General features: G+C 33.4%; 1 protein-coding gene across 23 annotated transcripts in view; it reads left to right on the forward strand.

The window, feature by feature from the left end:
• man2a2 (mannosidase, alpha, class 2A, member 2) overlaps positions 1-25,754 on the forward strand; it is an 80,794-nt gene that overhangs the window by 6,512 nt on the left and 48,528 nt on the right. For 15 of the 23 annotated variants that reach the window (XM_087311715.1, XM_087311722.1, XM_087311728.1 and 12 more), the window contains 6 exons: positions 5,491-5,646; positions 7,951-8,208; positions 9,822-9,966; positions 18,418-18,589; positions 22,089-22,216; positions 23,015-23,188. In XM_087311715.1, the coding sequence (XP_087167841.1) occupies positions 5,515-5,646; positions 7,951-8,208; positions 9,822-9,966; positions 18,418-18,589; positions 22,089-22,216; positions 23,015-23,188 (1,009 nt within the window). In that variant the 5' untranslated portion in view covers positions 5,491-5,514. The remainder of the gene's footprint in view (positions 1-5,490; positions 5,647-7,950; positions 8,209-9,821; positions 9,967-18,417; positions 18,590-22,088; positions 22,217-23,014; positions 23,189-25,754) is intronic. The other 8 variants (XM_087311718.1, XM_087311731.1, XM_087311717.1 and 5 more) reach the window with 1 other exon arrangement.

Raw genomic sequence — 25,754 nt, forward strand, 5'->3', positions numbered from 1 at the left:
GTAGTCAATTGATTGCTTTATTTTGATTAGTCGACAAATTTACATTACAGATTTTCAATTATTCATTTTATTTATACTTAATTTAGGTTATAGTAATGTGCTTTTATTATGTACACTTGTATTAGTTTTATTTAATTATCTATATTTTTATTTATTTTTAATTTGCTATTTTAATACTTAAATTGAATTTAGTTTTTTTATTTTATTTTTAGTTTTAGCTATTTTTGTGATTTTTTTTTTTTTGTAGATATTTAATTTACTTTTACTTCGTTTTATTTATTATCAGTTTTAAAAGCTGATCTTAAAAGTGCAAACATCCCTAGTGCTGTTTGTTTACTGAACTGTTTTTATAGTTTCATTTTAGTTCTGGTTTAGGGATATGTCATTATGCGCTTTTGTCAGTTTTTTTCAATAGTTGTTCTACTTTATTTTAGTTATAGTCAATTGATTGCTTTTTTTCTGATTAGTTGACAAGACAACATTGCAAATGTTCAATTGTTTACTTATATATTACCAACATACTTATTCTGACCTGGTTAAAATACATAAAAGATAAAATTTGATTATCGTTTTAAATAAAAAAACATGATATTGAATGGAAGAAATGTATAATACTCAATATTTTGGTTAAAAAAGTAACATTCTAATGTATGTTGGGGAAAAGCTCTATTAGACCCTTTTATCTTGTGATTTCTGTACATCTTCTTCAGATTTTTGTGTCTTTTTGCGTCACTTTAATACAACTTCTTCGGCTGTTTCATTCACCTTAAATTGTGTCCGTTCATCACTGGATGCGTTTCATGAGTGGCTGAACATTTATTCGTAATTTCCGCACAGTGAGTAGATTGGAACTTGCGTGTCTGAGAACATTACCTACTAACGGAATGAAAACCGCTCAAGAACTGCGTCCTGCTCGGTATTACATCCAGGACTGTCGGAGGAGGTTTGATGAAATGCAGGGGACACGTCCTCGGTGTAATGACATCTGTATGCACACAGCACACACACACACACACACACACACACACACACACACACACACACACACACACACACAGTCTTTGCCAAAGGGACATTAGATTCCCTCTCTGGGCTCCCGCTGTTCAGAACCTGTGTTGTTCTTTTCCCCCCTCGCTTTCTTGGGATTGAATAGATGAGGACAAGGGGCACTTTGAAGGAGGCTGGAATTGGCCGTGGTTTCGGTCGCAGTTGACAGATCGCCCTCCCCAATGTGTGTCTCCTCACCCTCTTCAATCCCACGAGCCCCTGCTGTAGAAACCGGAGAGCAGAGGTGGACTTTAAAGCGGACGCATTATGCTCCTGTTCGTAAGATGTCAAATAAACCTCATTTATTTTAGTTTCTGAATTCTAGCCTTTTATGGGTGCGAGTAAAAACATGCTTTAATGTTACTTTAAATGCAAATGAGCTTCCAGAAGAGGGCAGGGCATTTATACACAAAAAAATAAAAAATAAAAATTATATATATATATATATGGGAGCTGTTTGTCTGCATATGCAAAATGAGCTGAAACAACAATTCAGAAGTTTTTTTTCTTAACTGAATTGTTTTGTTCAATCTACTTAAATTTGTAAAAACTAAGTTAACTTAATTCCTTCATGTTGTCCCAGCACAAATCGATTATTTAATTGAAAGTTTTCTTTAACAGTGTATAATTTTATGACGGGTGAAGCAGTGGCGCAGTAGGTAGTGCTGTCGCCTCGCAAAAAGAAGGTCGCTGGGTCGCTGTTTCGAGCCTCGGATCAGTTGGCGTTTCTGTGTGGAGTTTGCATGTTCTCCCTGCGTTCGCGTGAGTTTCCTCCGGGTGCTCCGGTTTCCCCAACAGTCCAAAGACATGCGGTACAGGTGAATTGGGTAGGCTAAATTGTCCGTAGTGTGTGTATGAATTTGTGTGTGGATGTTTCCCAGAGATGGGTTACGGCTGGAAGGGCATCCCCTGCATAAAACCTTGCTGGATAAGTTGGTGGTTCGTTCCGCTGTGGCGACCCTGGATTAATAAAGGGACTAAGCCGACAAGATAATGAATGCATGAATGAATATTATGACGTTTCAGAAACAATAAAACTAGGGCTGAAGGAAAAATTGCGATTTGCGTTTGTCTATAATGTTAGTGTTGAGAAATCTACCCCTGCTGTAAAATTTACCCCCCTGAAATGTGCATCCAATAACTTAAATTGCTAAAATAATAATGATAATAATAATAATAGAGTTATGACAACTAATGAGAGACACTGAGGTGAGTTTCATGAATGGAACCCTTCCCTTACAGAAGATCAGGGCTTGACATTAAAACTCGCCAAATGCAGGTAGATTTCAGCTTTGGCAGGTTAAGCCTGGTTTATACTTATGCGTTGAGTGATCGGCATGACCCCCAGCGCATACAATGCGCATGGCCGAACTTAATACTTCTACGCGCTGTTTCTGTTGCTTTGCGATAACACTTTTAGCATAATTAGCTTAGTTTATGAATATTAATAATCAATAATAACAAGTTATTTTTAATGATTAATATTCTGAATTAACTTATTGTTAATGTGATCAAAAATAAATATAATAAGACCTCGCCTGCTCGTCTGAGGGAGCTTTGGAATGTGATTGGGTTTGTAAAAGCTGGAAGGAGGGAATATATTTACTTTGTTTTTGCTATCTGCAATATAGGTTAAACCAGTGGTTCTCAAACCTTTTTCATCAAGTACCACCTCAGAAACAATTTGTCTCTCCAAGTACCACCAAAATGAGCAGTATTGAAATACAGTAGCGTAGTAGGCCCAGTAAAGCAGCTACAACTCTGCATGGTTAAAAAAAACGTGGCAGATTTCCTCAGAAATATAGGCTATATGGCATATTATATACATAATTTCGGTAAATTTCGAAATGTGTGTAGCATGTACATGACATATTTCATTCCTCCGGATCTTGATTTAAAAATATTTAGATATTTGGATTGAAAACCAGACAAAACTAGTTAGTTTGTTTTTTATTTTATTATTATTGTTTTTATTTGTATTATTATAACAGCTCGGGGATGAGCATTTTTGAAGAAAGGGTTGGAAATTAATGCTTTTGTTTTTTTTACTGAAATTAGTGATTTATTAAAAAAAAAATTATTGATTTATTTTTAATTTGTTTATATTTTTACTGATTTATTTTTATTTCTTTATTGTTTTTATTTATTTTTATTAATGTATTTTTATTTCATTAATTTTATTAATTATTATTGATTTATTAGATTTTTTATTGAATTATTTTTATATATATATAAATTTTTATGAATATTTTATTGATTTATTTTAGACTCATTATTTTTGTGTATTCATCTTTATTTATTTTTTTGTTATTGATTTATTGATTGATTTTTTATTTTTTATTTATTTATTTTTAATTTTTTTATTTATATTTTTTATTGATTAATTTTTTTAATTTTATTGTTATTAGTTTTATTTAAATTTCTTTGTTTTTATTTCTTTATTTTTATTAACATTTTGTAATAACAATACATATTTTTTATTGATTTATTACTTTTATTTTGTTTTATGGATTATTTTTATTTCCTTATTATTTTCATTTATTCTTAATGATTTAATTAATTTTTTATTGGTTTATTTTTTTATCTATGTATTTTTATCGATTTACTAATTAAATTTTTTTATTGTTATTAACACTTCTTAATAACAATACATAATTTTTATATTGATTTAATATTTTTATGTATTGTTATAGATTTATTTGTTTTTTATTTATTGTTATTGATTTAATTTGTTTTTATTGATTTGTTATTTGTATTGATTTATTTATTTTCATTGATTTAGTTAATGTTTTTATTTATTTATTTGTTTCAACTTCTTAATAACGATAAATATGTTTTATTAATTTATTTTTATTGATTTATTATTTTAATTTATTTGTATTGATTTATTTTTATTATTTTTATTTATTGGTATTGATTTAATTTTTATTGATTTATTTTTATTGACTGATTTGTTTTTTTAATGTATTTATTGATTTTATTTGTCAATATTTATTTTAATTTTTTTAAATTTAATTAATTAATTTATTCATTCATTAATTTAATTATAATCTAGCATTTTACATCTTCACATCAAAATTGTATGTTCATTTAGTAAATATGTATATATTATTAGCATAAATTCACTCCTTAAATCTTAAAATCGTATATTTTAATTTACTGAAACAAACACACACACACATAGGAGAATTGTGTGTTTTTATATATACATAAATAATAAATACATTCTGTGATTTGTATTTTGTTGAGTGTGTTGGTGTTCCAGTAGATGTGTTAGCTGGTCAGCTGTGCCTCCTCCTGGTCAGCCTGCTTTTGTTGTTTTATCCAATTCATCGATTAATCGAAAAAATATTCCACAGATTAATTGATTATTAAGTAATCGTTAGTTGCAGCACTACATCCAACAACAAAACATTTGTAATGTTTTTCTTGCACAGACAGTGTAAATCTCTATAGCTCTCTAGCTTCTATAGCATCTAAACAGAAATGGCGTCTGCTGAAGTGGTGCCAAGAGTGGAAACGTGTAGATTCAGGGCTGGCTTTATACAAATCTCGTAAGATTATGTCAATAGGGGCGCAGAATCTGAACTGCTAATTTTTTCTCATAAAAGGATTAACAAAAGAAAGTTCCTGGGTTGCCCGTATTGACATTTTCTGTGTTGATAAATGCACCAGATGCAAAATTATAGCACTTAAAGTTAGCAAAAGTCTGATTTTCACATTATGTCCCGCCTTGATGCTAAAGGTGTGGTGTTTAGTGTCCTCCACATTAGCATTTTTATTGATTGATTGATTTTATTTTTTATTGATACATTTTTTTATAATTTTTTAAATTGTTATTCATTTTATTTTTACTTTTTATAGATGTATTTTTAAAATAAATTTCTTTATTATTTTTATTTCTTTATTTTTACTATCACTTCTTAATAACAATAAATATTTTTTTACTGATATAATTTTTTTTAAATTTTGTTTTATTAATTATTTTTATTAATTATTTATTTTTATTGATAATTTGTTTTTATTTATTGTTATTGATCTATTTATTTTTATTGATTTAATTGATGTTTTTATTTATTTATTTAAACTTCTTAATAGCGAGAAATATTTTTTATTGATTTATTTTTATTGATTTATTATTTTTATTATTTTATTTATTTTATTATTTTTATTTATTGTTTTTGATTTAATTTGTTTTCATTAATATATTTTGTTAAAAGATTATGTCAATAGGGGCGCAGAATCTGAACTGCTAATTTTTTCTCATGCTTAAAGGAAAAGGATTAACAAAAGAAAGTTCCTGGGTTGCCCGTTTTGACATTTTCTGTGTTGATAAATGCACTAGATGCAAAATTATAGCACTTAAAGTTGGCAAAAGCCTGATTTTCACATTATGTCCCGCCTTGATGCTAAAGGTGTGGTGTTTTGTGTCCTCCACATTAGCATCTGTCAGATAAGCAGAGGAAGATGAAGCTGAAGAAGCAGGTGACGGTCTGCGGAGGGGCCATCTTCTGTGTGGCCGTCTTCTCCCTCTATCTGATGTTGGACCGCGTCCAGCACGATCCGGCCAGGAGACAGAACGGCGGGAACTTTCCGAGGGTACGTCGCCGATCGCCTTATGAAGTCTTTTTGTCCCCGATTACATTTTTTGCTGTGTGGGTCTGTTTGAATGGCTCCATTTATCAAAGCCTTCTGTGTGTGCATGTATGTGTGTGTGTGTGTTTTATGGCTAGCAAGTGTAAAGCAAGTGATGTGAGCGTTTCTGGCTCAGGCTGGAGATAATTAACTACTAAATTAGCTGGTAAATGACTCAGTGTGAGTGCTGTTTTTTCACCACCACAAACCGAAGGCTTTTTAAATGCAAAACCTAATTATTAGAAAAAAGTGCTGGTGTCCTTTTGAGAAATGGTGTGCAGGCTGACGCAGTCGATGGAGCGTGAATTAGCACATTTTATGCACCTAAAATGTAGGCCTCAAGAGAAATAATGCACATTATGGAAATGCAGATGTTGTTTATATTCAAAGCTTGTACTGAATCTGAATTTTTCAATTTGATTGTCAGGGAGTTTGGCACCAGCAAACATTAATGACATTTGATGTTAGTAATGCTTGCTCAAGCAAGGGATTTGAAGAAACTCCCAGTCGGGAGAATTATGTTTTAACATGTAACTCGTTCCTCACCTTTTCTAATGCGGATCAGAATGATGCTTCAAATCACGCAGCTTGTTGAAAAGAGGTGTTTTATTGCTTTTCTTTGCCCTCAGACTTGTGATCTGCCCTGGGGGATGATAAAATAGCAGGAAAATGTAATTATGGTGATGTAGGAGATCTGTACATATAGAAGAACCAGAATATCGTCCCTTATGAAACTCTCCAGAACATTCAAGAGAAAAATCTTAAATATACATTTACTAAATATATGTAAATGCATGATAAATCATAATATATCCATATCTCACTAGTTATTGGTCGTTGAGTATGTACTTTACTATTTTTTTATTTAGTTTTATTTTATTTTATTTATTATAGATTTATTTTTATTTCTTTATCGTTTTTATTGATTTATTATTTTTATTAATTTATTTTTATTTATTTTCTATTGATTTGTCTATTTTGTTATTATTAATTATTTTGTGATTATTATAGATTGAATTTTTTTATTGATTTATTTTTATATAATTTTTAATGAATATTTTATTGATTTATTTTGATTTATTTATCTTTTTTTACTTATTGTGATTAATTTATTGATTTAATTATTTTTTATAAATTTTTATTGATTGATTGATTTTATTTTTTATTGATACATTTTTTTATAAATTTTTTATTGTTATTCATTTTATTTTTACTTTTTTTAGATGTATTTTTAAAATCAATTTCTTTATTATTTTTATTTCTTTATTTTACTATCACTTCGTAATAATAAATATTTTTACTGATATATTGTTTTTATTTTGTTTTATTAATTATTTTAATTAATTTTTTATTTTTATTGATAATTTGTTTTTATTTATATTTATTGATCTATTTATTTTTATTGATTTATTTGATGTTTTTATTTATTTATTTAAACTTCTTAATAGCGATAAATATTTTTTATTGATTTATTTTTATTGATTTATTATTTTTATTGATTGATTTATTATTTTTATTTATTGTTATTGATTTAATTAGTTTTCTTTAATTTATTTTATTAATTAATTTATTTTTATTGATTTATTTATTTTGTTTGTTGATATTTATTTTTTATTTATTCATTTTAATTTTTTTATTTTAATTAATTAATTAATTTATTTATTTATTCATTCATTAATTGATTCATATTTTAGCACTTTAAATCTTCACATCAAAATTGTATGTTCATTTAGTAAATATGTATATATTATTAGTACAAATTCACTCCTTAAATGTGCATCTTAAAATCGTTCATTTTAATTTACTGCTTTAATTTAAACATCTAAAAAAAAACTAATTAATATTAATGGAGAAACAAACACACACACATAGGAGAATTGTGTGTTTTTATATATACATAAATAATAAATAAATAAAACTTACCCATGTATCTAAAATAAATATTGTTTTATTGTTTCTTCCCTACTAGAGGTATTCAAATGTTTATTATTATTATTATTATTATTATTATTATTATTTATTATTTTTAATTGTAGTTTTGTGTTCCCAGTTTAGTCATGTGTGAGTTTGAGGTCAGGAGGTATTTCTTAATTTATTACAAAATGTCTAGTTCTGCTGGTGAGTTCTGTGACTTGTATTGTGTTGAGTGTGTTAGTGTTCCAGTAGATGTGTTACCCGGTCAGCTGTACCTCCTCCTGGTCAGTCGTGCGATGCTGTAGACTGTGGTTGGTAGATAGATCACACCTCCATCCCGCTCCTTGTTTTCAGAGCCAGATTTCGGTGTTGCAGAACCGCATCGAGCAGCTGGAACAGCTCCTGGAGGAGAACCATCAGATCATCAGCCACATTAAAGACTCAGTGCTAGAGCTCACTGATACGGGCGCCATCTCTCCCAGTGGACACCTGCCCTTCCGGAGCGCCAACGGCTCCTGGGTGCTGCCGTTTGATGGACGGCCCACGTTTCTCTCAGTCAAGCCATTGGACTGCCAGTTTGCTCTGGGCCGCAGGAGCCAAACTGACCTGCAGGTAAGAATGGACAGTTTGAGGAATGACTTGATTTGAAGGTGCTGTTTGTATGGGAGAAGAAGTGAGTTTATAAATAATAATAAATAAATAAATAAATAAATAAATAAATAAATAAATAAAAAAAGCTTTTTTTTTTGTATGCTTATAATATAGAAATATTGCAAAAAATATATATTTTAAATTATATTAAAATTTGATTTATTTTATTGATTTATTGTTTTTATTTCTGTTTATGTTTTTGGTGATTTATTTTATTTAGTGATAAATTTTTATTAGTTTTATAATCATTAATTTTTTTATTTGTATTGATTATTTTTTATTCATCATTTATTTATTTATTTTTATTTGATTAATTTATTTGTCTATGTTTATTAATTATTTTTATTTTTTTATTTTTTATTGATTTATGTATCTTTACTTATTTGTTCTTGATTTATTTTATTGATTTATTGCTTTATTTTTATTTGTTAATTTTTATTTTTCTATTGATTTACTTTATTTATTTTTATTAATTTATTTTTATCGATTTTATTTTTATTGATTTAATTATTTTATTGATTTATCTTTATTTCTTATATTTATTTATTTATTGTTTATTTATATAATTATTGCTTATTTTTTATTGATTTATTTTTATTGGTTTATTTTATTTAATTTATTTTTTAACTGATTTATTTTAATTTCTTTATTTTTTAAAATGTTTTAATATATTATTTGTTGATGATTTATTTATTTATAATTTGTGTTTATTGTTATTGATTTATTTATTTTATTGATTTACTTTTATTGATTTATTATTTTTATTTTGTTATTTTTGTATTAATTTATTTAATTATATTTATTTATTTATAATTGCTTTATTTCTTTTTAAAATTATATTTATTTATTTATTATTATTTTTATTGATTTATATTTTCTTATTTTTTGTGAATTATTTTTACTATTTTTTTTTTAGTGATTTACTTTTACTGATTTATTTATTTTTCATTAATTAATTAATTCATACTCCAGCACTTCACATCTTATAATCAATCTTTTATACATCTGCCATTTTATTAAATTTACCAGCTGATACTAAACACTAAAATGATACAAAAATTTTAAAATAAGATTTAAATTCCATTTGGCATAATGAATGAAACTAATAAGGTATACCATCATTCTATAGTAAATATGAAGTCATTGTTGAGCACTACCCCAAGAAAAGCCCTTCCCCTGTATAAACAGTATTAATCATTTCTTATAAAAATGACCTTTAATAGCAGTTTTGCACTCCTTAGATACGGGTTATATTGCAATATTTTGAGCACATCAAAGAATATCTGTTCAAAACACCTCTAAGACCTGACATGTTGTGAACGGGTGCTTTTAGTCTCCATTGGGTGCTTTAGACTCTCGCCTACACTAAATACAGTTCTTGTGTCATCTGTCAGTTACATCAAATTGCCAAGAGACCTGGAATTTATTAGAAACTCTCCTATATTCTCAGTTTTATGGAAAATTGCTGCTTATAATCACTTTATTTCTGTTTCCAAGGCTTTGGTAAATAAATATGTTTACACTGACCAACTGACTTTCATCATCATATCTCTGACCTGATTATTTGGCTGCAGATGCTGGATGTTTATTCCTTGCTGAACTTTGATAATGTGGACGGAGGGGTCTGGAAGCAAGGCTTTGAGATCACCTATGAGCCCAACGAGTGGGACGATGAGCCCTTGCAGGTGTTTGTGGTTCCGCATTCGCACAACGATCCAGGTAGGGATCCAAACTTAAATTCACTGCAACAAGCATCAAGCTCTCCTGTTGAAGAATTTATGAAGCGCTGCTCTGAGTTCTGTCTTCTGGGTTGGAAGCGATTTCACCTGATGCAGGGAAAATGAAATCCAGACCATTTTTTGAAAGAGTCAATCTTTTAGCTGTGTTAATCCACTCCCAACACTTCTTCATAGCAATGATTCAGTCAGATGCTGCACAATATCTGTCAGATTTGGCTCCATATTGGCGTCGTGATGGCGTCACAGTTGCTATTGAGTTTTGAGTAATCCATTTTCATGGTAAAGAAACTATTTTGAGATGATTGAGTGTTGTGGCATGTTAACCTACCAAATGTGGCCATCACAAGGTGTTTCCCAGTACTGCATTGCAGCTGGAAGAGCATCCCCGGCGTAAAACTTTTTCTGCTCATTCTTTACAAACCTCTGACATCAACAAGGCATTTTCACCCACTGAATTTCCACTAACTCCTATTATATTTCTTAATGTGTCTTCATTTCCAGAGCATTCTCTGTAAACCTTAGAGATGGTTGTGCGTGAAAATCCCAGTAGATCAGCAGTTATTGAGATTTCACATCAGCTCAATTGGTTCCAACAACCATGCCACAGTCAACGTCACTTAAATCCCATTTTCCCCCTATACTGATGCTCATTTAGACTTTTAGTAGATGGTCTTGACTACGATTGTCAAAAGTGTTGACTTCGAAAGTACGAAACGCTACACAATTAAAAAAATGTCCATTTCCTGTTAACATTTAAGCACTGTTTAGCGTGTTCTTAAAGATGGCTGATTGGGCCATTGTGTTCATGTGCACTACAGATATGACTGTGATCAGCTGAACTATCTATGAGCTGACATACATGCCATTCGCTGACGGATCGACTGATTGACGCAGCTTTGAAGCACTAAAGCCTGTTCCACACTGCAAGCGTGAGCAGTGTGTGTTTGTTTCGGTGTACATGTTAACAGATTAGATTTATCATACTGCACACAGAAGCAGCACATCAGCACGAGGCGTCGCTCAAGCAGCAGTGCTGCGATAGTTTCAGCACTGGGTCTATTTTTGTCGTGTTGCTCAAGCTCAATTAAAGTGACAGTGCATTGATAACAACCAAAAACACATTGAATGACATTAAAAAGTAGCAAATTTACCCAATAAATTCATCGATAATATCCACTGATTTTTATATATTCAATCAAATGACCTTAAACAATTCAAAACGGCAACAAATATTTATTTGGGCCTGAACTACAAAACCAAATTCAAAACAATTTTAATATTAGTTTTGCTTGAGTTGCACACTAGTTTGATCATGTATAAATATCATTATAACTATATTGCATAAATATTATTATAACTATAGGCCTACATCATCATGACAATCAAAAACAAAATGACATAATGGGCCCTATCATACACTCGGCGCAATGTGGCGCAAGGCGCGACGCAATACTTGTTTGGTAGTTTCAGCTTGGCGCAAGAGTCGTTTTGAGGTGTTGCGCTACACTGTTTAAATAGCAAATGCATTAGCGCTCATTTGTGCGCCCATAGGCGTTCTGGTCTAAAAAGGAAGGCGTTTTGAGGCGGACCGCTGGCGCGTTGCTATTTTGAGAAACTATAATAGATTTTTCATTAGACCAAAACTAACCTGGTCTAAACTTGCGAGTTGCGCCTCGCTTACACACTGCTTAATACGCACAAGAGAGCAATAGGCAAATATCTTTACATATGACCAAATTTAAATATTAAGGATATATATAGGATATAATAAGAATAGATATAGAATATAAATATAAAGGATTAAAATATTACAAAACATATTATTTTCTAGCCTACATAAATATGAAAAATCACTGCTTTTATGTCTTCTTCATCTCGGGAGGCTTTTTCAGTTCATTCATAACAATTTGCTTTTGTATAATGTTAATATTATTAGCAGTATTATTTATTATATCCATATTTATATTTTTTTTATTAAAAACAAGCTTAGATTTGCCCACCTGTCAGGTTTTAGACCATATGGGGCACAGCATGTGTTTCAGGATATAACTCAGGTTTTTTAACACATTTCGTCATTATTGTTCATTTGTTCGTTTGCTGGAAATTAGAACTGAATTTGGAAATAGTTTTGAAACTAATATTTGCGCTTAACAAACGAAATGAATTATTTATAGACTAATTAATGTCTGTGCGTAAAGGTTTCCCCATCCAAGAGCGAATGTGAAAGTACATCCATTATCTCTCATTCTCACGCAGTAGATGCTCTGTTTGACAGTTTTCTATTAAAAAAACTGTTAACTGTTAACTGTTTGCTTGTGAAATGCCCAGTTTTTCCACTTAGACTTACTTTGCGTCCTGTAAATAGCGAATGCGCTTTTGGCATGACGCAGCTGGCTCTTAAAGGGAATGGGAGATGAGACTCTAATTGGTTTATTCTCAAAACACACCTATAACTCATTAAGAAAATAAACTCAACCCTTTTAGACCATGCACCACGGCGCAAAGCAGATTTTCCCGTCCTTAAATTAGCAAAAAATGTGTTCTGACACGCCCTGAAAGCGTTTGCGCCCTGAGAGCGTGAGAAGCTGACAGTTCTTTAGGATCTATATAATTTGTAAAATAAAGACTTGCAGGTTATGGAGACAGCATAGGATGAAGTAGAGCTGTAATCGGGCCATAGAAGTTAGGCCCAATAGGGCCCGAGCCCAACAAGTACATTTTGATTGACAGCTTTTTAAAAGCCAGACCCGTTTACAGCCCGACATTATTCAAATGTGTACATGCACACAGCCTTTTTTCATGGATGAGTCGTTTATACGTGTTTTAACATAATTTATTGATAACAAACATAGAACCATAGAGCCACTTAGAAGTTGGAACAAAGAAATTAAATAAGTCCACTGTAACATCCTATCATCTCAGCACTCTAAATAGGCCCAGGTACAGACACTGAGCTTTTAAATTGGCTAACACACCAATAAAAATAAGTCTTTCTTAACCAATTAAAATGAAATAAATTATGACTGGAATTTGGCAATAGCGAAATTAAGATAAAGGCTCTGTGGGATTGGTTTCGCCACTTCTCTTTACAATCTGGCATTAAGGTGACTGTGAAGCTGAATAATAAAAGAATAATGCCAACATAAGCCTATATACTCTGTCTACACTATGATTTTATGGTTTATTTAAAATTTTGTTATAATTTGAAAATCCTTTACACACCAAGATTAGTATTTGTAAACGTGTTTTTGTGGAGGAACATTATTGAATCCACTGTAAATGGCTTTAGCGCAGTCCTGCGCTCACTGAGAAGCACTGAATACCCTTTCACTGCTGCTGCTTCTGGTTCTAATTTTGCAAGTTTTGGGTAGGATTGTTTGTTCATCTTCAACCAGGCAAGAACATTCATTTCATTTTCCATGACAGCGGTTTCAGTGTAACAAGGACCTCGTCATCTTTCCTGTCAGCTTGCTGTACATTGCTGTTTAGCGCTCTACCATAATACACAATGTATGAGCAACTGCCGAAATACCTAGGTGGCTAAAATGACCGTTCTTATTGACCTGGCGCTGGTCTGACCACAGTCAAAATTCACTTTTTTCTCCGTCATCATTTGTTTCACTTTTGCAGGAATTAATTTTAATGTTGTAACAAACGATCAAATTACTTTCTCGCGCTAATCGAAATGCATCAAATGACTGTTCATTTACTGCGCAAGTCCAAGCCCGGCCCGACCCCATCTAAAATGATAGAATTTAAGCCCGAACCCACCCGTTGGGTTACGTCAAGTTTAGGCAAAGATCTTCAACTCTAAGAGGAATTTGCCACAGGCCTCGGTGCAGATGAAAGTAAAAAAGTATGTGTATATATATATATATATATATATATATATATATATATACAACAGTTCTGTCTGGTTCTCGAATCTGATCAGCACTCGTACAGCCTCTTTACCCTTTGTGTATTACTCCGCCCACATACAGCCAGCAAAAGCAGACACTACAGATCCAAAGTTTAAAAGATGCTTACTCAGGTGTTTAACTTTCAGCTTATGATTTGAATCCAACGCGGAGGAAAGTAGTTCCTCATACAAAAGGGTTTTTAAGACTTTCCGTGTTTGATTTTGTTTTTAAATACACAATTATATATAAAATTATTATAAAATTGACTTTAAAATGGTTTAAGAAAATTAAAACCTGCTTTTACTCTAGCTGAAATAAAACAAGTAAGACTTTCTTTCCAGAGGAAAAATATTATAGGAAATGCTGTAAAAACTCCTTGCTCTGTTAAACACCATTTGGGAAATAATTGAAAAAGAAAATCAGTCACAGGAGATCGTTTTGACTTCAACTGTACATACCTAAATGCTGGCAAGTGATAGGCTGATTATATTGCATTAGCGAGCAGTTAAACCAGTGCACCTAATAAAGAGGCGGGTGAGTGTATGCTGCTGTTATCCTGCTATCTGATTTCCTGCTACCTGCATAATGCATTAAGTTTGTGGTCTTAAGCGAAGCTATAGTTTTGTGATCACAGCTGGTCCTGTAACTGGCTCCAAAGTCTCAAGTTTCAAAACAGAAAGCAAAGCATCATAAAAGAATTATAAAACAATCAATAACATTTGCCACGTGGTTTGCTGGTTAAAAGGCTGCTGGAGATCATTTTCATTGAACAAAATAATTCAATTTCAGTCGGTTTCGCATGTAAGGCTATCATGCAGCTTCAGAAGAGAACGATTTTCAATGGACTTTTAAGCAGCAATGCTCCAATCCTTCAACTGCTAATCTAAATTAGCCAATAATCACTTCCTATTGGCCATCTTTCATCTCTTGCACATTGAACAGTTGTTATTTTCATGCGATCTTATTTAAAGATTTCAGTTTCAGAGGCAGACTATGAGAGATTTAAACACTATCTGCTTGTTAAGTGGTGACGTGTTTGTGACGTATGTAATACTGTTTCCGGGTCCAAGCCGCCACTCAGTTAGAGTGGAGAAATCATTCGTTTATGATCCCGTTTTATTCCTATCACACATTAAAGTTAATTTTATATAAAATCATAGTGTACACAACAATCTCTGGGCTTGCTGCATAACAAATACCAAAATTTTTACAATTTATAAAAAATTAATCACTTTCTGGCCATCTGATACTAGGCATGGACATATACTGCGATCGTGATTTTCGAAAGCCTTTAATCGCTTTGTAAACTTTTATTATTACCTTTTCATGAGTCTCCCCATTCAGTTGAATTGAGCGCTTGGACCCGGAAGCCGCTTCGCGTGAAGTCACACTTAACAAGCGGATGAAGAGCTTCCAAAATGTTTGTGTTAGATTTTTACCAAATGAAGTGGACTTTAGTTAAAACAAACAAACAGTAAATTTTGCTGATGAAGTTTGTTCACTTAACAAAGCTGCATTAATAAATATGTTGCTAGCACATACTACTTTGTTATTGTATTGTTAGCATGTTCTAGATTAGTTATTGCTAACTTTTTATACTGATAATTCAACGCTATCTCATGGCAACTTTTTGATTCAGTGGCTAATTCATATTAATTCATATTAAAAATCCCCCAATGATGGTTGGGTTTAGGGGTGAGGTTTGTTGCCACGCCTCCTTTAAACATTGTACATTTTCATATGACTGAACTTGTATGATTTTGTATGAATTAGACACTGAACTGACAAAACAAAAAAACAGGTTTTCTCGCAAGATCAGGCTGGATAATCAGATCCAGATCAGGGGTCAACAAACTTGTACTGGAGGGCAGAGTCTTGCAGATTTTAGATGCAACCCTAATCAAACACACCTAAACAAGCTAATCAAGCTCTTACTAGGTTTACTTGAAACACCCAGGCTGGTGTGTTGAGGCAAGTTGGAGGTAAACAGGCCCGGCCCTACAGGACCAAGATCGGTGACCTCTGGGATAGGCAATGGTCTGAAAGTCTTGAACTGGATGTATGAGGATTGAAATCACTGTTAGATTTATTGTTTGAAGCCCCTCTATGAAAGTCTGTGGGATTTTTCTGTGCCATTTATCAGAAAGTCACAAGTTAGGTTGGTCATATAACATATAAAAATTCGGTCACACTTAATTTGAACTATTACCTATGGCTTTTAGCTTAATAAACTACCTATTTGTTGCTTATTGATTTTTATTAAGTAAATAGTTGGGTTTAGGTATTAGGTAGGATTAAGAATGTAGAATAAGATTATGCAGAACACAATTGTTTTTTAATTGTTAATAAACAGTTTTAAGAGGCTAAATTATCATATGCGTTTGTTTATATGACAAAAATGTCATTTTGACTCAAGAAGGTCCATACTGACCCCAAAGGCAGATACTGATAAGATCAGGGCCTGGTATTTGGGCTTTGGGGGTTGAACGATGTGGTCACATGTTGATTGGTCAGTTTGAATGTCTCAGCATTTGGGCTTTAGTCACATGGTCAAGAAAGATACAAAATAGGTGTAAAACTCTGCTCTGTCTCTTTTCCTGGCCCTCTCTTTTCTGTACTCTCCTACTCTGCTCCTCTCCTCCTCTGGCATCCATCTCCTCTGACTCTACTGCAATCAGGCTAACTTCTGGGCCTGCTCTCTTTTTCTCTCTCTCCCTTCCCCTGTGTCTCTCCTTCTACCTCTCGTAACTTTAATTTTACATTTAAGCTGGGTACAAATTATATCATATGTTTTTATCATTTCATATTTTATAATTTTATACAGTTATTTTGAAATTAATTCAGTTGTAACCATAGAGAATTATTGTCATTAAATCATCTCATGTTCAAGTATTTGTGAATTGCTTTTGATTTAACATCAATGTTTAATTGTTCGTTATTGTAATACAATACAATAACATAATATCAACGCTCTTCCACTTTTATAGCTATTAATACTGCCCTTATTTCCATTTTTGGATTTTTTTCTTTGACTAGAAATGTACAGTTTTTTTTATTTTGGAATGCAGCAACATGCGAAACCTGTCGCAGGAACTTGCGTTTCCGGTCTGACGCATTCACATGCGTACAAATGGAAGTCTATAGACTGAAAAAAGTGCAGCTTTAGGTAGTTGTAGCTTGAAATTCGTGTAAGTTTAGTAATAATAATAGGATTAGATAGAATTGTGATGCTTTGGTAACATCATAATACTGGTTACAAGGAGGAATACAGCTCTTTATGTCTTTATTTGCGATATTTATATCTGCATATTTTTTTAAACATAAAGTTTTAGTCTCTACCAAGTTTTATAATGTCTTTAAAGGGGGACCTAATATGCAAAAATAACTTTTTTAAGGGGTTTGAACGTATTTGTGTGGCAAAAGTCTGTGAATATAACCAGCTTTTATTGGTAAAAAATAGTCATTTATCTTTTCTAATCACACTTGATGAAAACTGCAGAAACACTTGGATTGACATTCTTCCTTTGTACGTGTCATCAGAGCGGTAAAGCCCCGCCCATTATTGTTGATCTCTCCCTCATTAGCATAAGATGTTAGTCTTGTTTTTGCAATCGGCCACTATGCTGACACACAGACATTTGTAGCTCCGCCCTCTTATGATAAGAGCACAATCTCATTTGAATTTAAAGCGACAGTCACCAAAATACCACATTTAGGATCAAAGCCTAAAAGGGGCAGTTTCAAAGAGTGATGAGACATTATTTGTGAGGTATTTTGAGCTGAAACTTCACATACACGCTCTAGGGAAATCAGAGACTTATTTGACATCTTCTTAAAAAGGGGAAAAATAGGTCCCCTTTAAGTGCATGCAATAGTTTTCATTTAATTTCAGTCTTAATGCACCAAGCATCCTCACCTAGCAGTGTGTATCTGTGAAAGCCATACAGGTAAAGTGGGTCAGATGCTGCTGGGCTGGCGTTGTGCAGCGTCGGCACAATTTGTGAAGTGTCGTAAGAAAAACACAATGAGTTTTAACATCGCCTACAGGACAGATGAGTTCCCAAATCTGCCTGCAGCACCTCTGTGGTTGGCATTTTTTTCAGTGCTATAAAACACCAGAGACTTTAAGTCAGTGACCCGATTCTCTGTTGTTTTATTGGGGTCAGTGTCGTGCCACTGGTATATGTGTGCTGCTGCACATTTAATGCCCATTATGTAATGTTGATCATATTCCCTGTATGTTTCTCAACTTTAAATGTCTTTCTGCCATTCTCGGGGTCATTGTCGACGTGTTGTTCCTGCGCTGATATTTTCGCATGCCCCAGCAGAGCTTCAGAATAATGAACAGATGGTGTTATTATGAACAGGTTGTTCTTCGGAGAATAAAACAGCTCTGCTCCTTTTAAACTTTTCAGCGTTTTATCAAAAGGGTGTTTGTTTTAAGCGCAGATCCTGTTGTTGGTTGTTCTGTGGTGGCAGAACTTGCTCAAAACTGCTCGGCTTTAACAATGCACTTCTTTTATTGACAGGATGGATCAAAACGTTTGACAAGTACTACAACGACCAGACCCAGCACATCTTAAACAACATGGTGACGAAGATGGCAGAAGATCCTCGCCGGAAGTTCATCTGGTCGGAAATATCGTACTTCGCCAAATGGTGGGAAAGCGCAGATGTGCATAAACAAGAGGTTATGCGCAAGTGAGTTCGGTTTTTCTCAAGTTATTTTGAGAAAATATATTATTTATATATATATATATATATATATATATATATATATATATATATATATATATATATATATATATATAAATGGATGAAATATATTATTTGAGATAAAACCTTTAGGGGCAGGACTTTTTATATCTTTATCTTCATTGGCTGTGGGTTGTATATGCAGCAATCAGCAGTGTCTAGTCTAGAAGGGATGCAGCTGCGGATGCGCACATCAATATAGCGTAATTTCTTTGACACTGTACAAAAATAATTACTATTTAAGGTGGGGGTTGATGTCAATAAAATATTATATACTGTGTAATTTTATAAATAATAATTAATATAATGATTGTTTTTACATTTACTGTGAGGCTTGGGGTGGGGGTAGATGTTAAAAGTCCACATTAACTGGATGCTGCGACCGTATATAGATATTTTTTTCGTATTGTGATTCAGTTCCTAGAGAAACTGAATATTAAATGAGAAAACAGTGGGTGTGGCTTGTTTTTGGACGTAGTAGACATTTCATTCAGAAAGATTGGGAAAAGGGTTAGAAGAGTTATTACAACCTAACAGACACCTCCTCCTCACCATTTCTGTTTGTTGTCAAAACTGACAGCTGGAGGGGCGTGGTTAAATATGTTAGCCCCGCCCAATACCTCAGACAGACGTAATCTGAGAATTAAACTGAAAACAAACAGGAAGTGCATTTTCAGATTTCAATTAATGATTACAAGAGCAATTTTTTTCTTAATGACATGCACAGATGAATTGTTCACCACAAAACAAGCAATGTGAGCTAGCAAAATTATATGGTTAGATTTGATTTGATTTGTATAGTGGTCCCTTGTTTATTGCAGGAGTTAAAAATAACCCTCAATAGGCGAAATCCGCAGGTAAAGTAAATAAAGTGAACAGCTCTTTTTTTTTTTCTTTTTTTTTTTTTTTTACAATTTTAATAGATGTTTTAAGGCTGTAAAACCCCTCACTACACACTTTATACCAGGGGTCACCAATCTCTGTCCTGGAGGGCCGGTGTCCCTGCAGGATTTAGCTCCAACTTGCCTCCACACACCTGCCTGGATGTTTCAAGTATACAAAATAAGACCTTGATTAGCTTGTTCAGGTGTGTTTGATTAGGGTTGGAGCTAAAGTCTGCTGGACACCAGCCCTCCAGGAACAAGTTTGATGACCACTGCTTTATACAATTTTCCCAGACAGCCATTAACATTTTCACACTTTTCTCTCTTGTTTAAACTCTCAAAGTTTAAACTATCGTAGAAAAGTAAGTCCAGAATTTTAGAATGAAACCAAAGATCAAAACCTGTTGTCAGGCACAAATATTTATCGCTGTCAGCAAAAGGTTCGTAAAGCTTTAATGTCGGAATCTAGCATAAGGTTCTTTTTCCTGCAGTCACTGATCCACAAAGAGGAGATTTTTTTAAGGAGATTGATTGACAATGGACTACAGCCAGTCAGGACGCAGAACACAATGCACTAAAAAAAAAGCGTGTCAAATTCAAGACAGGTGATTTTGCTGACATTTTGAGATTATAAGGCTGAACGGCATGAAATGCCATCAGTCTACAGAGATTTCCCAGTATTTCAGCAATCGGGAGATTACAATATTACTATGGTATAAATACAGCACTTCAATATACAAAAGAGAGAGATAAACTTAGAAAGTCATTTACCTGTTTAATAATGATTTGATCAGCTGTAAGTTAGTTTAAATTACGCTGTTTCCTCTGGGGGCTTATTATGCGGTCTCTGTTGCCATCTTAAGTAATCAGAAATCAGTAATCAGACTGATAGAAGGTGTGGGCTGTTTGGAGCATACAAATCCTTTATTTTTTACATGAAAGATATTAAAGTTTAGTGACTTGGTTAAATTTAAAACAGCACAATTTATGTTTAAAGCTAGGAATAAATTACCAAAATGTACACAAAGGTTTTTTGAAGAAAGACAAGGGGCATATAATCTGAGAGAAAAACTAAATTTTAAGAGGTTAAAAACAAGGACAACTTTAAAAAGTTTGTGTATGTCTGTGGTGTGAAATTATGGAACAGTCTAGAACACTCTCAAACAATGTCAGCATAATAATCAGTTTAAAAAGTTGTATAAATATATATTATTAAAGGAATATAATGATGAAGGTGATTGAAAAAGGATAAAAAGGTTTAATGAAACTTTAATTAATGGATATTTGCAGTACTATGTTTTTTTTTTCTTTGGGTCTATGTTACAAAATGTAAAATATGTCTCATGTAAAAAAAGAGATGAGTAAAGTGGCGCAGTGGGTAGCACGTTTGCCTCACAGCAAGAAGGTCGCTGGTTCGATCCTCGGCTCAGTTGGCGTTTCTTTGTGGAGTTTGCATGTTCTCCCTGCGTTCGCGTGAGTTTCCGCTGGGTGCTCCGCCACAGTCCAAAGACATGAAGTACAGGTGAAATAGGCTAAATTGTTCGTAGTGTATGAGTGTGTGTGTGTGTGTGTGGATGTTTCCCAGAGATGGGTTGCGGCTGGAAGGGCATCCGCTGCGTAAAAACTTGCTGGATAAGTTGGCGGTTCATTCCGATGTGGCGACCCCAGATTAATAAAGGGACTAAGCCTTTTTTAATCTGAATGAATGGATGAATAAATGAATAGACGAATGAAGTACGTGGTAATGGGGTGGGAAAATAATAAGCTTGTGCTTCATCCCACTCCATTTTCGACCATGTTGAAATGTATTTTTTGGTAATGATATTTTATGTATGATATTGTGATCGAAAATAAATCAAATCAAATCAAATCTTGTGAATGAACATCAACCATCTTTGCTCAAAAACGCAGACGCAGTGTCTCTCAGAAATGATAAATATTTTAAAATATGCACTATCCTTATAAATGAACTGCGCAGTTGCAATCTAAACAACTACATTCTCGACTAAAAAAAGCCTCAAAAGTACATTTTGTTGTCCAACAGCAGCAATGTTTGTCAAACTGTAGAGTGTCCTCTGCTTGTATCTGTATATTGGCGGAGTAATACACAAGGGTGAAGGGTTAAGAGGCTTTACGAGAGCTGTTATTGCAGAATGTCACACAGCTATCAGCCAATCAGATTCAGGAATCAAACAGAACTGTTGTATAAACTATAAACTACAGTAAAAGCACTAGAAAGCACTCAAATAAATGCATACAAGATGTCGTTAAAATGTTTAAAAGCTAGCGTATCTGTCCAAAACCGTCCATTTCCACAATCCATTCACTTAGGAAAAACATTACAGATGAAAAACAATCTCTGATATTGTGTTTTTTCCGCGTTCTTCAGTGTTCGATTGATGCCCACTCTCCATCAGTTGATCTTCTTAACTCAATGATCCACTCAAGGTTAATTAGCCCATCTGAGAGATCCTTAAATAGCCTGATCTAATGTCAGGGATTTTCCTCACCTCGTCTTGCGATATGTGGCGAATCCTCTTCTAAACCCATTCCTCTTTCAGGCTAATCCTCAGTGGACAGCTGGAGATGGTAACCGGAGGCTGGGTGATGACGGACGAAGCCAACGCTCACTATTTCGCCATGATCGATCAGCTCATTGAAGGCCATCAGTGGCTGGAGAGGAATCTGGGTATGAGGGGTTTTCAGGCTGCTGTGGTTTTTGCTTTTGTATTACAGTTTATGTCAATTAATTTGGTTCAATTGTTAAATTTCGACATGCAATAAAGTTGGAAAAGTGTGCCAAAGCAATTGAGAAAAGCTGTAAATTGGCTTTTGGTTTGTAATGTTGGTAACACTTTATTTTGATGGTCCATTTGAGCATTAATAAACTGTCTGCTTGATATCTGTTGATACTGCTCCCTCAACAGACATTTAACTGACTATAAGAAACTTTGTATGTCAACTTACACTAACTCTAACCCCAAACTAACAGTCTACTTGTCTAATGAGAATTAGTTGGCAGGGGTGGACTGGGACAAAAATTCAGTCCTGGCACTGTTGCCACACCAGCCCACATTACCACACCGACACAGCCCCACCCACAGACACGTACATTCACTATTTATTTTGGTGTCAAGATGGTGAAATAATATAACATTCTAGCCAGGTTTTGATTATGTCCGGCTAACCTTGGATTGGGTCGGCCCATCTTGAAACCAGGAGGCAGTTGCCGATTGGGCCAAATGCTTAACATTTATTAATATTATTTTTATTATCATCATCATAATATCACATCTAGCAAGATATAAAAGCTGTCTGCACTCAAAAACAATACATAATAAAAAAAAAAACTGACCGGCCCACATTTAAAAATTGCAGATGGCCAGTCTGCCCCTGTTAGTTGGCATGTAGATGCAATGTAACTTAAGTTCAACAAACCATCAAAATAAAGTGTGACCGTAATGTTGAATGGGTGTGTGTTGTGCAGGTGTGACCCCTCGCTCGGGCTGGGCTGTTGATCCATTCGGGCACAGCGCCACCATGCCTTACCTGCTGAAACGGGCCAACATAAGCAGCATGTTGATCCAGAGGGTCCATTACTCCATCAAGAAGCACTTCGCAGCCACACGCAGCCTTGAGTTCATGTGGAGACAGGCCTGGGGTAAAAGAGCACAAAAACACAACAAAACAACATGACATGACATTACGGTGAAATATTTATATTGTTATATAAGCGAGTCATTTCTCAGTTCAGTAAATGTGTAATAAAGCATCTACACGTGTTTCATAAGAAAGCAATTAAAGCAGTGTTATGAATGTGACATTTGCAGTAAAATCCTCAAATTATAATAAATCACAAAGGAAGTAAATGTTAAGATCTTAGTGAAACATTTAGTTATTTAATTATTTAATCAGGAATATCCCATTGAGATGCAATATCTCCTCTACCAGGGAGTCCTGGTCAATACAGGCAGCATAGGACAGTTACAAAAAAATAAAATAAAATACATGCCACAACACATAGACACACACAAAAATAGTATAAACCATAATCAGTGGTTGAAACGTCTTTAAAATATTTTAAAAATAGCAATAGATGGTACAGATTTCATATGTAGGTTATCTTGAAGCTCATTTCACACATATGGAGCACACTTAGAAAATGCAGATTGACATAACTCTGTGTGAAAAAGTGTCAACATTGAACACCCTTTACTGCACGGTGTTACCATATGGCAACATGATACTTATGTTCCCTGCCACTGTTTCTTTAAGACCAACATTAATTTTTTTTGGTGGAAAGAGAAGACCTTAGTGTAGCTAATAATGTGCTTTGGTTAAGTCACATGACATGCTGTGCTTTTCTGTAGCGCGATTTCTGGCAGACTGGCGTTTATTGTGAGTAGTTGCTGAATGTAAATGTAAACGTCTGTAAAAACAAAGGATCAAATGATGTCAGATCCACAAAGAAATCTGAGACATCACCTCCAGTAAGTCATGATGACATATTCACAACTTATTTTTTTTAAATCAAATTAGTTTTTTGTAAATCGATCAAATGTATGTGTTGCCAATTGGCAACACTGTGCAATAGTGGAACGTGCAATATTGCAATGGGTTAGCTAGCTAGCAAAGTCAGCTGTGAACTTTTAAATTGTAACAATAACAACAAAACTAATAATATAATGTTGATTAGTTATGTGTTAATGACATTTGCATTATGGACAAAATCTTTTAATGGCAATACTACTTTTGAATAGATATCAATACAGGGAGCAGTGTATTAGCGAGCACCACTATGTTCTATTGACCTTATTCTCCACCGACGAGTGGGCGCTGCCATTTGAATCTTTTTGGCTCGAGACTTCCGGTCTCATTCACTTCCATTCATTTTTAGACATTAAAAACTGCTCATTACGCTGCTTGATGTTGCAATTTGATATTTTCTTGTTATATTAATCTACTTGGTCTGTATAGTCATGCAAACATTTGTTTGTAGAGCAACTAGTTTGACCGTTTATTATTCCTAGTCATTTCTCCCATAGGCAACTGAATCGGAAGTTCTAAGACAATCGCGAAAACAGGCGCACTTCCGCATTTTAGAATAAGGTCTATAGTAAGTGAAAGAAGAAAAGGAAAGAACTGGCTCTTCCTGCTGGTGAAAGGGAGGATGATTTGGGTTTTAGTGACCATGAGAATGATGCAGACTGGACATTTGATAGAGACAGTTCAGGCAAGTTAGCTCAGACAGGCGTAGTTTAGTATATAGTATAATATATAAACATTGTTAGCTTGTAGCTACATTATTCTGATGCATCAGGACATACTAGGCTTGCTATGTATTTGTTTTAATATTTACTGGAGGAAATATTTATATTCACTGTAAGTTGATTACATGGTAATACAGTATTAGATTTGTTTTTATTAATATTCAGCAAAAAAAGAAAGCAATAAATGAAAGCTGTTGGAATATCAGTTGTTGGAAAGTATGTATAAGGTGTCTTTTATAAGTTCTGTGTTAAAGCTTATAATGCTGCAACACCAATTAAATCGTTTTAAACAGCAAAATGATTAATTATAGGGAAAGCTCTAAATTAGAAGTTTAGAAGTTAGATCCATTGCTGGACATTGTTGCCATATGGCAACATTTCATAAAGTACCTTAAAAAAAGAACATTTTTCCAAATTTTTTTTTTTACAGCACATTAAGTTAAACCATTTTAAAAAAAGAAAAACAGTTGAATATTTTTTTAAATAGTTTTATTATAGTGTGTGCAATAGAGGGTGAGGTAATGAACTGTACCATACCATTTTTGGGTACTCTTTCTAAATGGTACCCAGTACAACAAAATTGTACTAAAAGACGGAGCTAGACGCACAGCTTAACGCTATTGGTTTACAGAGATACGTCACTAGCTAGTGCACAAGCAGGAGAATAAAAAACAACAGAAGCCCAAATTTTAAATACACAGTTTTGCAAAATTTATGGCAAATTTCACAGCATTTCTTTTATTGTTTTGCTATTAAAATGTTTAAGACACTTCTATACAGCTTAAAGTGACTTTTTAAGGCTTAACTGGGTAATTAGGTTAACTAGGCAGGTTAGGATAATTAAGCAAGTTGTTATATAACAATGGTTTGTTCTGTAAACTACTGAAAAAAATATAGCTGAAAGGGGCTAATAATTTTGACCTCAAAATGGGTTTTAAAAAATGTAAAATTGCTTTT

This window comes from Danio rerio, chromosome 25, assembly GCF_052040795.2.
Source record: "Danio rerio strain M-AB ecotype USA chromosome 25, GRCz13ab, whole genome shotgun sequence".
Lineage (NCBI taxonomy): Eukaryota > Metazoa > Chordata > Actinopteri > Cypriniformes > Danionidae > Danio > Danio rerio.